Source organism: Cebus imitator, unplaced genomic scaffold, assembly GCF_001604975.1.
Source record: "Cebus imitator isolate Cc_AM_T3 unplaced genomic scaffold, Cebus_imitator-1.0 Scaffold135, whole genome shotgun sequence".
NCBI lineage: Eukaryota > Metazoa > Chordata > Mammalia > Primates > Cebidae > Cebus > Cebus imitator.
The window spans coordinates 751,985-765,091 of record NW_016107450.1 but is presented as its reverse complement, the minus strand read 5'-3'; the positions used below and the strand labels follow the sequence as shown (position 1 = coordinate 765,091).

At 36.5% G+C, this 13,107-nt stretch overlaps 1 protein-coding gene across 4 annotated transcripts in view; it reads left to right on the top strand.

Annotated features, from left to right (window-relative positions):
- Window positions 1-13,107, top strand: part of RAVER2 (ribonucleoprotein, PTB binding 2) — a 118,717-nt gene that overhangs the window by 81,606 nt on the left and 24,004 nt on the right. For all 4 annotated transcript variants that reach the window (XM_037743110.1, XM_017541532.2, XM_017541531.2 and 1 more), the window contains exons 9-11: window positions 335-603; window positions 5,712-5,823; window positions 7,596-7,732. In XM_037743110.1, the coding sequence (XP_037599038.1) occupies window positions 335-603; window positions 5,712-5,823; window positions 7,596-7,732 (518 nt within the window). The remainder of the gene's footprint in view (window positions 1-334; window positions 604-5,711; window positions 5,824-7,595; window positions 7,733-13,107) is intronic.

Here is a 13,107-nt window from a genome sequence, read left to right as displayed (position 1 = left end):
AAAAAAAAAAAAAAAAAAAAAAAAAAAAAAAAAAAAAAAAAAAAAAAAAAAAAAAAAAAAAATTATATATAGAATTTTAAAATTTAAAAATTTTATATCATTGAGGTTACCCTGAAAGTTGCTGAAAATAAGAGCATCATTACCATTGTAGGTAGGTTCCCCCCCCCATAAAGGGAACTCCTAATTAACAACCTCTAACCTTACTTTTTGCTGTTATCTAACAGGTACAAACTTGGTTTCTCTGCATTTGGCTCATAACTTAACAAAATCAAAAGGACTATTGTGAATAAATATTTTCTAACTAAAAGCTTTTTGCATTTGTGGTTTGCTGCAGCAACTAGCCTGATTCCAACTCAAACAACGTTAACAGCTGGAATGGGCATGTTACCATTCTTTGCAAATCAGCACATTGCTGGACAGGCTGGGCCAGGGCACAGTAATACTCAGGAGAAACAGCCAGCCATGGTGGGAATGGCAGAAGGAAATTTCTCAGGGTCGCAGCCTTATCTTCAGAGCTTTCCAAACCTTGCTGCTGGAAGCTTGCGTGCGGGACACCATAAACAGCAGCAAAGCCAGCCAAAAGGCACAGAGATAAGTTCAGGGGTAAGAAAACAGTGTGTACACACAGATGTGTAAATATATTTGTGTAAAATGAGTTATGTCTCTTATAAATAATTTAAATGTGGATTCTTTATTCCTTGTAAGAACAACATAATGTTATTTATAAGGCTAAGTACATAGTAATGCTTTCTTTAAAATATACTTTTTTCTAAAATATGTATTCTGTAGCTAATCAAAGTATTTTAATATTTAAAGGCAGAACCAATTTTATCTGAAAAATATTAAAACCAGCTGTTAAGCTCTGATTTGTTCAAATGAATCTGGCCTGTCTTTTATTTCTGGAATTTTTTACCCAATTATTTTATTGATTTATATACCACTGATATTTGTAAATGTTATAAAAGCAGGTTGACTAAAGTACATCTAATTTTTATTATATTTGTACCCTAAAATACTTTGGTTTGTAAGTGGTATAAAACTTAGGCTTAAGTAGTTTTTAAGGAAAAAAAGCCATGTAGTTTCTTGTATTCATATGTCAAAATAATACTGAATTTGTAAGACATTTTAGTGTTACCTAGTCATAGCAAGAGGTATGACTAGAATGCACTACAATTGTACTTTGAGAAAGCTGAGGCAATTCTTTTTGTTTTTTTTTTTGAGACTGAGTTTCACTCTGTCTCCGAGACTGGAGTGCAGCAACGTGACCTTAGCTCACTGCAACCTCTGCCTCCTGGGTTTAAGCGGTTCCCTTGCCACCCTCCCAAGTAGCTGGAATTACATGTGCATGCCACCACCATGCCCAGCTAATTTTTGTATTTTTAGTAGGGATAAGGTTTCACCATGTTGACCAGGCTGGTCTTGAACTCCTGAGCTCAGGTAATCTGCCCGCCTCGGCCTCCCTAAGTGCTGGTGTTACCAGTGTGAGCCACTGCACCCAACTGGCAATTCTTTATAGAATGAATTTTAAAAATTTATCTGCACTATTCATTTCTTGGGTTATTGAGGGAAATTTCACAAATAAAATTCATATATGAATACTTCATATCTCTTTGCAACCTTTAATTCCTTGAAAACATCATGAGTCTTTAGAAGAATTGTGATTCACATAATGGGCAAATGAGCCTGTCTGCAAGAGGACAGCCAAAATGGGGGCAGGTTCTGGAAAATGAGTCCTGTGAAGAATAATTCAGGGGAAATGGATATATGGAACCTGGAAAGGGACAACCGAACATAGACATTGTTAAACCTATTCAAAGAGTAGTCATATGGTATTGTGTGTACCTCCAGTGGGAAGAACTAGCTAATAAGTATAACATACAATAAAGCAGATTTAGGCTTAATATAAGAAAGAACAATTCAAGCTTTTAAGCAAAGAGGAAGTTTAACTGTTTCACAGAGATGTGAATGCCATGTCACCAAAAGCAATTAAGCAGACCCCAGGCGAGCATCTGTAAAGGATGTTGTGTTAATAGAAATGACCCCTCTTTTTGTCAGTAGGGGTTGGACCAGGTAACCTCAGTGTTTTCTAATTATGAGATTTTAGACTTGGCTGAAATAATTTGCTTTAGATGGTTAGACCTGCATCTTTAATATTGTGTTGACCAGTAAGTCTTGAGTCTACCTTTTTGTTTCCAGAATCACCTCTAGTGGGAAAAAAAAAAAAAAAAAAGGAGAGATTTGGACTCCAACTCCACAACCTTTGAGAATTTTATTCAGGGAGACAGGGATGGCATCTACAGTTTCTGTTTATTGTGGTAAAATATACATAATATAAAATTTGCCATTTCAAGCATGTTTAAGTGTAGAGTGCCATGGCATTAAGTACATTCATATTGTTGTGCAACATCATCGCTCTTCAGCTCCAAAACCTTTTCATTATCTCCTACTGAAACCTGTACCCGTTAAATAATAAATCTTCATTTCCCCCTTCCACTAGCCCAGGTAACCACTGCTTCTACTTTTTGTCTTTATGAATTTGGCTATTCTAGGTACCTAGGTGACAAAATATTTGTCCATTTGTCCTTCTCTGTGTGGCTTACTTCACTTGGCATAATGTTTTCAAGGATCATCCATGTTGTAGCACGTATCCAAATTTCCTTCTTTTCTAAGGCCTAATAATATTCCATTGTGTGTATATACCATGCTTTAATTCAGCCATCCATGGATATGTGAGTTGTTTCTACCTTTTGTTTATTGTGAATAATGCTGCTGTGAACATTGGTATCTGAGTCCCTGCTTTCAGTTCTTTGGGGTATATACCCAGAAATGGGATTGCTGGATTATATCATAATGCATGTTTAATTTTTGTTGGAACTGTCATCCTGTTTTCCGCAGCAGCTGCACCATTTTACATTCCCTCCAGCAGTACACAAGGATTCTAATTTTCCAATATCCTCACCAACACTTGTTTTCTGTTTTAGCTGTCTGTAACAAAAATACTATAGACTGGGTGGTTTAGACAACAAACACTTATTTCTCACAATTTGAGAGGCTGGGAGTTCTAAGAGAAGGTGCCAGCAAATTCAGCGTCTGATGAGGATACTGTTCTGATTTTCAGATGACTGTCTCTTCATTCCATTTTTACATGGTACACAGCTGGAGCAAGCCCTTTCATGTCTCTTCTTATAAGAGCACTAATCCCATTCTTGAGGGCTCTACTTTGATGACCTCATTACCCCCCAAAGGCCCCACCTTCTAAGACCATCACATTGAGGCTTAGGATTTCAACATATGAATTCTGGGGAGACTTAAACAATCAGTTCATAGTTACAGCCAGCCTAATGGTTGTGAAGTGGTATCTCATTATGGTTTTGATTTGCATTTCCCTAATGATTAGTGATGTTGAGTATTTTTGTGTGTGCTTATTGGTCATCTGTATATTTTCTTTGGAGAAATGTCTATTAAAGTTTTTGCCCATTTTAAATCAGGTTCATTTTTGTTGTCATTGTTGGGTTTTTAGGAGTTTTCTAGATACAGTTGACCCTAGAACAACATGGGTTTTAACTGCACAGGTCCACTTATACTTGGGTATTTTCCAATAAATACAGTGGAAGATTTTTTGGAAATTTGAAAAAATTTGAAAAAATTCACAAATGAACCCCATAGCCTAGAAATATTGAAAATAATAAGTTATGTATGTCATGAATGCAAAAAATATGTAGATATTAGTTTATTTTGTAATTTACTACCATAACATACACACAAACCTATTATTAAAAAGTTAAAATTTGGCCGGGCGCAGTGGCTGATACCTGTAATCCCAGCACTTTGGGAGGCTGAGGGGGGTGAACAACAAGGTCAGGAGTTCAAAACCAGCCTGGCCAATATGGTGAAACCCTGTCTCTACTAAAAATACAAAAATTAGCTGGGTGTGGTGTCAGCTGCTCAGGAGGCGGAGGCCAGAGAATCACTTGAACCCAGGAGGCAGAGGTTGCAATGAGCTGAGATGGCACCACTGCACGCAGACTGGGTGACAGAGCAAGACTCCATCTCAAAAAAAAAAAAAAAAAGTTAAAATTTATCAAAAGTAACATACATACTTACAGACCATAAATGGCATCATTCACAGTTAAGTGAAACGTAAACCAACATAAAGATGTGGCATTAAATCATAACTGCATAAAATTAACTGTAATATATACTGTACTACTGTGATAATTTTGTAGCTACCTCCTGTTCCTACTGCAGTGAGCTCAAGTGTCGAGAGTAGCCACTTACAATGCTGTGTGTTGCTAATCATCTCCATGTGAGCCATTCATCTCTCCAGTAAATCAATTATTGCAGTGAAAAGTGATGTCTGATAATGCTTGCATATTTTTCGTCATGTTTAGTGCAATACCACAAACCTTGAATAACATCCTGGGATCCGTACAAAATGCCACTAATGATACTAGAAGTGCTCAAGAAGCTCAAGTCATGACATTGTAAGAAAAAGTCGAATTGCTTGACGTGTACCACAGATTGAGGTCTGCAGCTGCTGTTGTCCACCATTTCAGACAGATCCGTCTTGTAAACAGAAGACATTATTCATATTGATAAACACTACAATGCTGTAAATGTATTTTCTCTTCTTTATGGTTTTCTCAATAACATTTTCTTTTCTCCACCTTTATTGTAAAAATACAGTATGTAATACATGTAACATACAAACTGTGTATTAATTGTTTGCTGTTGGTAGGCTATGAGTAGTTCATTTTTTGGGTAGTTAAGGGTTATACATAGATTTTCCACTGTGTAGTGGGTTGGCATCCCTAACCCCCATGTTGTTTGAAGGGTCAACTGTACTAGAATCCTTACACCTAACTAATTACATAAAAATATACTGTTATACATTTTCAAGAAATATGTGTTTCTAGCATTATCTAAATATGGAGCTGGAGTTTATTAAACTTGTTTATTTTGTTTGATATTATTTTTACTACCAGAGGTTAAAAACTTTGCATTTGTTATTTGGTCATAAAATATTTAAAAAAAAATCTAAATAGAAATATTGGTAACAGGCCGGGCACGATGGCTCATGCCTGTAATCCCAGCACTTTGGGAGTCCAAGGCAAGGGGATCATGAAGGTCAGGAGTTTGAGACCAGCCTGGCCAACATGGTGAAACCCCATCTCTACTAAAAATACAAAAAAATTAGCCAGGCCTGGTGGTATGTGTCTGTAATCCCAGCTACTCAGGAGGCTGAGGCAGGAGAATTGTTCGAACCTGGGAGGCGGAGGTTTCAGTGAGCCAAGATTGCACCGTTACACTCCAGCCTGGGCAGTAGAGTGAGTCTCCATCTCACATACATATATATATATATATATATATATATATATATATATATATATATATATATATATGTATTCCTGGAAAAGAGAGATGGAATTTGATGTTTCTTGTGAAGATGAATTCTTTCCTGATCCAAGTGAGAAGGTTGTACAAGATGTCCTTTCATTCTCTTTTAGTTCTGAAGTTCTATGGCTCTAGCATAGTTTTTAAAAAACCTATTTGAACAACTAACAGCAGGTGAAATATGATAATTTTAGTCAACATCCTTAAATATTTTGTAAGTACACTAGATGTATTGAAAAATAAGTATTTCTATATTCTTCATTTTTATTTTCAGGTACCTCTCAATAAGTACCCCCTGCTTTGTTTTTGTTAAATAGGCTGCCTCTAAGAATCAGACTTCACTCTTGGGAGAACCACCAAAAGAAATTCGGCTCAGTAAAAATCCATACTTGAATTTGGCAAGTGTGTTGCCCAGCATGTGCTTATCATGTAAGTAGGGGCTCAGTATTCTTGTTTTGGAGTCTTATTGAATACTTTTTATAGTAAGTCTTACTTTAATTTTTGACTTAGTGGAAGCAAATAATATCTATTGACCAAGTTAAAGCCTACATTATTCTTTAAATTGAAAGAATAATTAAAACTAAGACACTCAAAATGCATGATATTTTATTTAAGGAAAACATTACAACTCATATACAATCATTTTTCTTAACCAGAAGTTTAAACCTATAAATAAACTAATATATCTTGAGTATTTGGATACTCCCAAAATGTATGCGCTACCAGTAATTGGTGGGAGTTGAATTCTCACTTACTTTTTGGAGGATCCCCCTCAAGCCTTCAATTACTATGCATCAACTATTCATTCAAATACTGTTTTCAGAGAAAATCAGAAAGGTGATGTGCTCCAGGCACAAGGATGTTCACTGCAACATTAGTTGTAAATAGTGGAAAACTGGAAAGTACTTAATATTTGTTAATAGGGGAATGCTTAAATAGCTTATCATAAAATTGAATACTGTGCAACTGTTTTTTTTTATACTTGAGGGATATCTGTATATACTGATATAACATGAACTCTAAAGCATATTTTGGCAAATATACACATAAAATGATTCCATTTATGTTTATTTAAAGTTATATATCCTTACATCTATATACTTGAGTGTGTAAATGCATGAAGTAAAACTGAAAAAGTAAATTCTAAACTATTTCCTCTGGGAAGAAGAATAGGATTAAATGAAAAGAGAAGAAAGATGAATTTCATTTTTAATATACATCCTCTGTATTTTATGAAATATCCTTGAACCCAAACATTAATTTGTAATTTTTTTTGAGCTGGAAAAAATGTAAATGCACTTCTAATATACCTGTTGTGTATTAATCTGGTCTAAAAGTTGATGGTGACAATTATTGCATTAATAAGAATGGTTAATTTACATTTTGTATGCCTCATTTTAGAGAACACACACACACACACACACACACACTTTTTGTTTTGTTTTGTTTTTGAGACAAGGTCTCAATCTGTCTCCCAGGCAGGAGTGCTGTGTTGTGATCTTGGCTTACTGCAGCCTCCACCTCCAAGTGATCCTCCTGCCTCAGCCTGCTGAGTAGCTGGGACTACAGACATATGCCACCATGCCCAGCTTATTTTTGTTTTGTTTTGTTTTGTTTTTTTGTTTTTTGCGAGACAGAGTCTTACTCTGTCACCCAGGCTGGAGTGCAGTGGCTTCATCTCTGCTCACTGCAACCTCTGCCTCCTGGGTTTAAGCAATTCTTATGTCTCAGCCTCCCAAGTAGCTGGGATTACAGTCATGTACCACCATTCCTGGCTAATTTTTCTATTTTTAGTATTTTTTGTAGAGATGGGGTTTCACCAAGCCAGTCTTGAACTACTGGGCTCAAGTGATCCTCCCACTGTAGCCTCTCAAAGTGCTGGAATTACAGGCATGAGCCACTGTGCCCAGCCAGACATGTATGTTTTTTAACCTTTCCACCAAAATTATTTACCCATAGAACAAGTGTCCATTTTAAGTTGTTTCAAATGAATGAGACAGTATCATATACTGTATTTTCCCAGGGGAAAATATATCTGTTTAGTTATATATTGGTAAACTAAAATTTTGTTGTATTTGATAATATGCTGTTATAATTTATAATAAAATATAATTTATGTTTAAAATATTTATAATTATTTAAAATAACCTGAACAAATAAATTTATAATAAAATAAATAAACTTGTTGATTCTGCCTTTAGCCCCTGCAAGTAAAACCACTCTTCATAAGACTGGAATTGCAAGCAGCATTCTGGATGCAATCTCTCAGGGAAATGAATCACAACACACATTGGAAAAGTGCATTGCTTATTCTCCACCTTTTGGCGATTATGCACAGGTAAGTAATTCTCAGGTTGTGATGATACATAGAAAAATTGGTTCAACTATGTATTGAGTTCACGGAATATGAAATTGTGATTTCTATATTATTAACATAGAAAAACAGAATTGCACTGATCTATGTATTTCTTACTCATCATTTGAAAATTGGTAATGTGTTCAAGACATTATTTAGTATCATTTTGCACTAGATACTTACCTCTCATTGTTTACCTAGTGGTCAGCAAACAGCCCATAGACCAAATCTAGCCCACCACCTGGTTTTATAAATAAATTTGCATTGTAACACAGCCATATCTATTCAATTAACCTATTGTCTGTGGTGCTGTCATGCTATAATAAGAGTTGAGCAATGACAACAGAGACTATGTGGCCTGCAAGATTAAATATTTACTATTTGGCTCTTTATAGAATAATGCTGCTAACCTCTGGTTTGTACCAGTGTAGACCTAAGAAACCCAAGAGAAGGCCTCTTTTCTTCTCCATTGCTTATAGATGTAGAAAGATGATCATATTTATAGATACTACTGTGTTAACTTCTAAACCAATCAATAACGTAAAAGTATTCTGTTAATAAGATGTACTGAGTCATTATTTAAATATGTCAGTTTTGCTGTGGCTCTTCTTCAGCTTACTGTTAGTGGTGTAAGCGGAGTATATATCATCTTAGCCCTGTGTAATTATGGAATCATGAGAGTCTTATAATTATCAGTTCTGACTCTTACTTTCCTGGAACAGCCAGTTTCTTCTCAGTTCCACCCTGTTTGTTGGAGCCTTGTCTCCACTTTGATTTCCTTGGAGCAGCTCTAAGAAAACCACTTAGAACAATTGACCCCTGATTATGCCTTTGTAATAGAGTACTGGAAACAGCTCAAGTTCTGTAAAAATGGTGCAGCTGGACATTAGTGAAATATATGACTTCTGTTATATACCTGAGATAAGATGGAAAAATATGAATTGGCTAGATGATGTGATTAGGTGACAGTATATCTATATTTAAAGAACAGTGATCATGAATTGCGGCAATCTGAAGGCATTCTCTTATATTGATTCATAAGACTCATCTTCAGTCCTTTGTTAGATAACATTTGAAGTAATGACTCAGATAAAGACATTAATTGTAAAATTTACAAGATATAGTCCTGTACAATTCCAATTTGTTCATTTCTTTTCAAGAAACAAACTTTTTATAAACAGGAGAAGCACAGTAAATTTTTTAAAAATTCATTAAATACATATTTAAGCTTTAAAATTTTTTGAATTTACCTTTCAAGTTTGCCTTTTTCTTAGCAGTTTTGTTTATAAGATTACTTTGATGTATTGTATATTTATCATATCCATAGAAAGACTTTCTCATTCACACCTGGAGAAATTCTGTGATGATAATGCCTTTTGCATTGCTGTATGTCTTCCTGCCTCCACACTTGGTTGCCCAGAGATATGGTGGGGGAATTAATCCTCCCTGTGTTCAGTGTCTCCTTCAACAGTCCCTGCCTCTAGTGCATACTTGTTCATAAAATGGGATTTTTTTTCTCTCTCTTGTTCTTTCCTCCTTATAAAGTAAACAATTAAATGTTACTGATGGAACATTAAAGTAAATGGAATTAAACTAATGGAATACTAAAGTAGCTATTATAGAAAAAGGTGGTCGTGTGTTAGGAATTCCTTCTACCATTTCCACTGCTGGGATGGAGGAAGAGGTCTAAGGGAAAGGAACCAAAAGTTTTTATTTTCTTTTTAACACTTACTTATATGCTTTGTGACATAAGTAATTAATATTTCTAACAACCCTGTGAGATTTAAATGACCATCTTCATAATACAAGTGGAGAAGCACAAAGGGGTAAATAATCTCTCCAAGTTCATACAGTTGATAAATAATTTCTTGATTCCAAAGGCCACATTATTTTCATTATGCCATAGAGAAATTTCTTCAGAAATGGAAGTAATAATTCATAGAAACTGTGTGGGCTGCTCTGTGTATGGATTAGGAAAGATGAATATGTCAGGGCATAGGAGGACAAAATAATCTTTATCTCCAATAAAAATATCAGATTTAAAAACCTAATTGGCATTTCCAGTATTGATGATGTTGCTTGTATCATACTATCTCCCTATAGATAACCATTATTAAAACTGGACTAAATATGAATAAAAACCAACTACTTGAAGGCACTAGAGAATGAATGATTAAAAGCAGGCAGAAACAGGAGAATTAGTCCTTGAAACAGGGAAACATCACTGTGTGATATTTGTGTTTCTGTACCTTTTTGCCTAATATCACTCCCTAAAAGGAAAAGCTGCAGTCTCACTGGCTTGAGGAGTCAGAGGACAGCGTTCAGGACTATTAGCAAGGCTGTAAAGTGAAGGGGGGAAATCGTGGAAAAGAGGGGGTTGCATAGGAAGGAGCCTCAAAATCTATGTGTAAACTTAACCCAAATACAGTTGGCTGCCCCCTAAATTGTGTTTGTGTGAGGGAAACTCCAAGGGACCTGGTAGAAAACAGCTGAAAGGTTGAAAGAACTAAGAGATTCAACTCCTCTCCAGAACAGAGGAGACAGAGTTTGGAGTTTGAGTTCAGCAAAGTCCTCCTTCTAGAACAAAAATCAACACTCTTCAGAGGAAGATAATGGAATCCGTAGCCTCTACAATATATTACAGTGATCAATATTTCCAGTAGAACAAAATTACTAGATAGTTGAAGAAGCAACAAAATGTGACCCACAATTAAAAGAAAATGTAGAAACTGACCCCAAGGTGACCCAGATGTTGGTCTTGTAGGCAATAACCATAAAACAGCTATTGTAAATGTGTTTAGGAACTTAATAATGAACAAATATGGAATCTCTGCTAAGAGATATAAACTAAAACATAACTGAATGAAGGCAGAAATAAAGATGTTCCTCGAAACCAATGAGAATGAAGACACAATGTACCAGAATCTCTGGGACACATTTAAAGCAGTGTCTAAAGGAAAATATGTAGCAATAAATGCCCACATGAGAAGCAAAGAAAGATCTAAAATCGACACACTGTCATCAAAATTGAAAGAGCTGGAGGAGCAAGACCAAAAATACACAAAACCTAGCAGAAGACAAGAAATAACTAAGATCAGAGCAGAGCTGAAGGACATAGAGACACAAAAAAACTCTTCAAAAAAATCAATATATCTAGGAGCTGGTTTTTCGAAAAGATCAACAAGAGAGAATAATCAAATAGATGCAATAAAAAGCGATAAAGGGGATATCACCACAGATTCCACAGAAATACAAACCATCATCAGAGATTATTACAAACATCTCTATGCACATAAACTAGTAAACCTGGAAGAAATGGATAAATTCCTGGACACTCGCACCCTCCCAAGCCTAAACCAGGAAGAAGCCAAAACCCTGAATAGACCAATAACAAGGTCTGAAGTTGAGGCAGCAGTTAAGAGCCTGCCACCCAAAAAGCCAGGTCCAGACGGATTCACAGCTGAATTCTACCAGACATACAAAAAGAAGCTGGTACGATTCCTAATGAAACTATTCCAAACAATCCAAAAAGGGAATCCTTCCCAAATCATTGTATGAGACCAACATCATCCTGATACCAAAACCTGGCAGAGACTCAGCAAGAAAAGAAAACTTCAGGCCAATAACCGTGATGAACACAGATGCAAAAATCTTAAATAAAATACTGGCAAATCGACTGCAACAGCACATCAAAAAGCTTAACCACCATGAGCAAGTAGGCTTCATCCTGGGTATGCAAGGCTGGTTCAACATACACAAGTCCATAAACGTAATTCACCACATAGACAGAACCACAGACAAAAACTACATGATTATCTCAATTGATGCAGAGAAGGCCTTTGGCAAAATTCAGCAGCTCTTTGTGCTAAAAACCCTCAATAAACCAGGTATTGATGGAACGTATCTCAAAATAATAAAAGCTATTTATGACAAACCCACAGCCAATATCATACTGAATGGGCAAAAACTGGAAGCATTCCCTCTGAAATCTGGCACTAGACAAGGATGCCCTCTCTCGCCACTCCTATTCAATATAGTATTGGAAGTTCTAGCCAGAGCAATCAGGCAAGAAAAAGAAATAAAGGGTATTCAATTAGGAAAAGAGGAAGTCAAATTGTCTCTATTTGCAGACGACATGATTGTATATCTAGAAGACCCCATGGTCTCAGCCCAAAATCTCCTGAAACTGATAAATTGCAACTTCAGCAAAGTCACAGGACACAAAATCAATGTGCAGAAATCACAAGCATTCCTATACACCAATAACAGACTTAAAGAGAGCCAAATCAAGAATGAGCTGCCATTCACAGTTGCTACAAAGAGAATAAAATACCTGGGAATACAACTAACAAAGGATGTAAAGGACCTCTTCAATGAGAACTACAAACCACTGCTCAACAAAATAAGAGAGGGCACAAACAGATGGAGAAACATTCCATGTTCATGGTTAGAAAGAATCAATTTTGTGAAAATGGCCATACTGCCCATAGTAATTTACAGATTCAACGCTATCCCCATCAAGCTACCAATGTCCTTCTTCACAGAACTGGAAAAAACCACCTTAAACTTCATATAGAACCAAAAGAGAGCCCATGTAGCCAAGTCAATTCTAAGCAAAAAAACAAAGCGGGATGCACCACGCTACTGGACTTCAAACTATACTACAAGGCTACAGTAATCAAAACAGCATGGTACTGGTACCAAAACAGAGATATAGACCAATGGAACAGAACAGAGGCCTCGGAGGCAACGCCACACATCTACAACCATCCGGTCTTTGACAAACCTGACAAAAACAAGCAATGGGGAAAGGAGTCCCTGTTTAATAAATGGTGTTGGGAAAACTAGCTAGCACGTGCAGAATGCAGAAACTGGACCCCTTCCTGACACCTTACACTAAAATCAACTCCAGATGGATTAAAGACTTAAACATAAGACCTAACACCATAAAAACCCTAGAAGAAAACCTAGGCAAAACCGTTCAGGACATAGGCAAGGACTTCATGACCAAAACACCAAAAGCATTGGCAACAAAAGCCAAAATAGACAAATGGGACCTAATCAAATTCCACAGCTTCTGCACAGCAAAAGAAAGTCATTAGAGTGCAAGACATAGAGTGGAGAGAGATCCAAGATGGCTGATCACTAGCAGCTCAGGATTGCAGCTCCCACTGAAAGAGCAGAGAACGAGAGGACGCCACACTTTCAGATCAATTTTTGTTGCTCACACACCAGGAGATTCCCAGCGGAGGAGCCCCACGTGTCGCCAGCGTGACTCTTGAGGCCGGTGAGGCAGTTTTGCCGCTGCCTTGGTGTGGCGGTTCTTGGTGCAGAGTCAGAAAAGCACCGTCAATCTT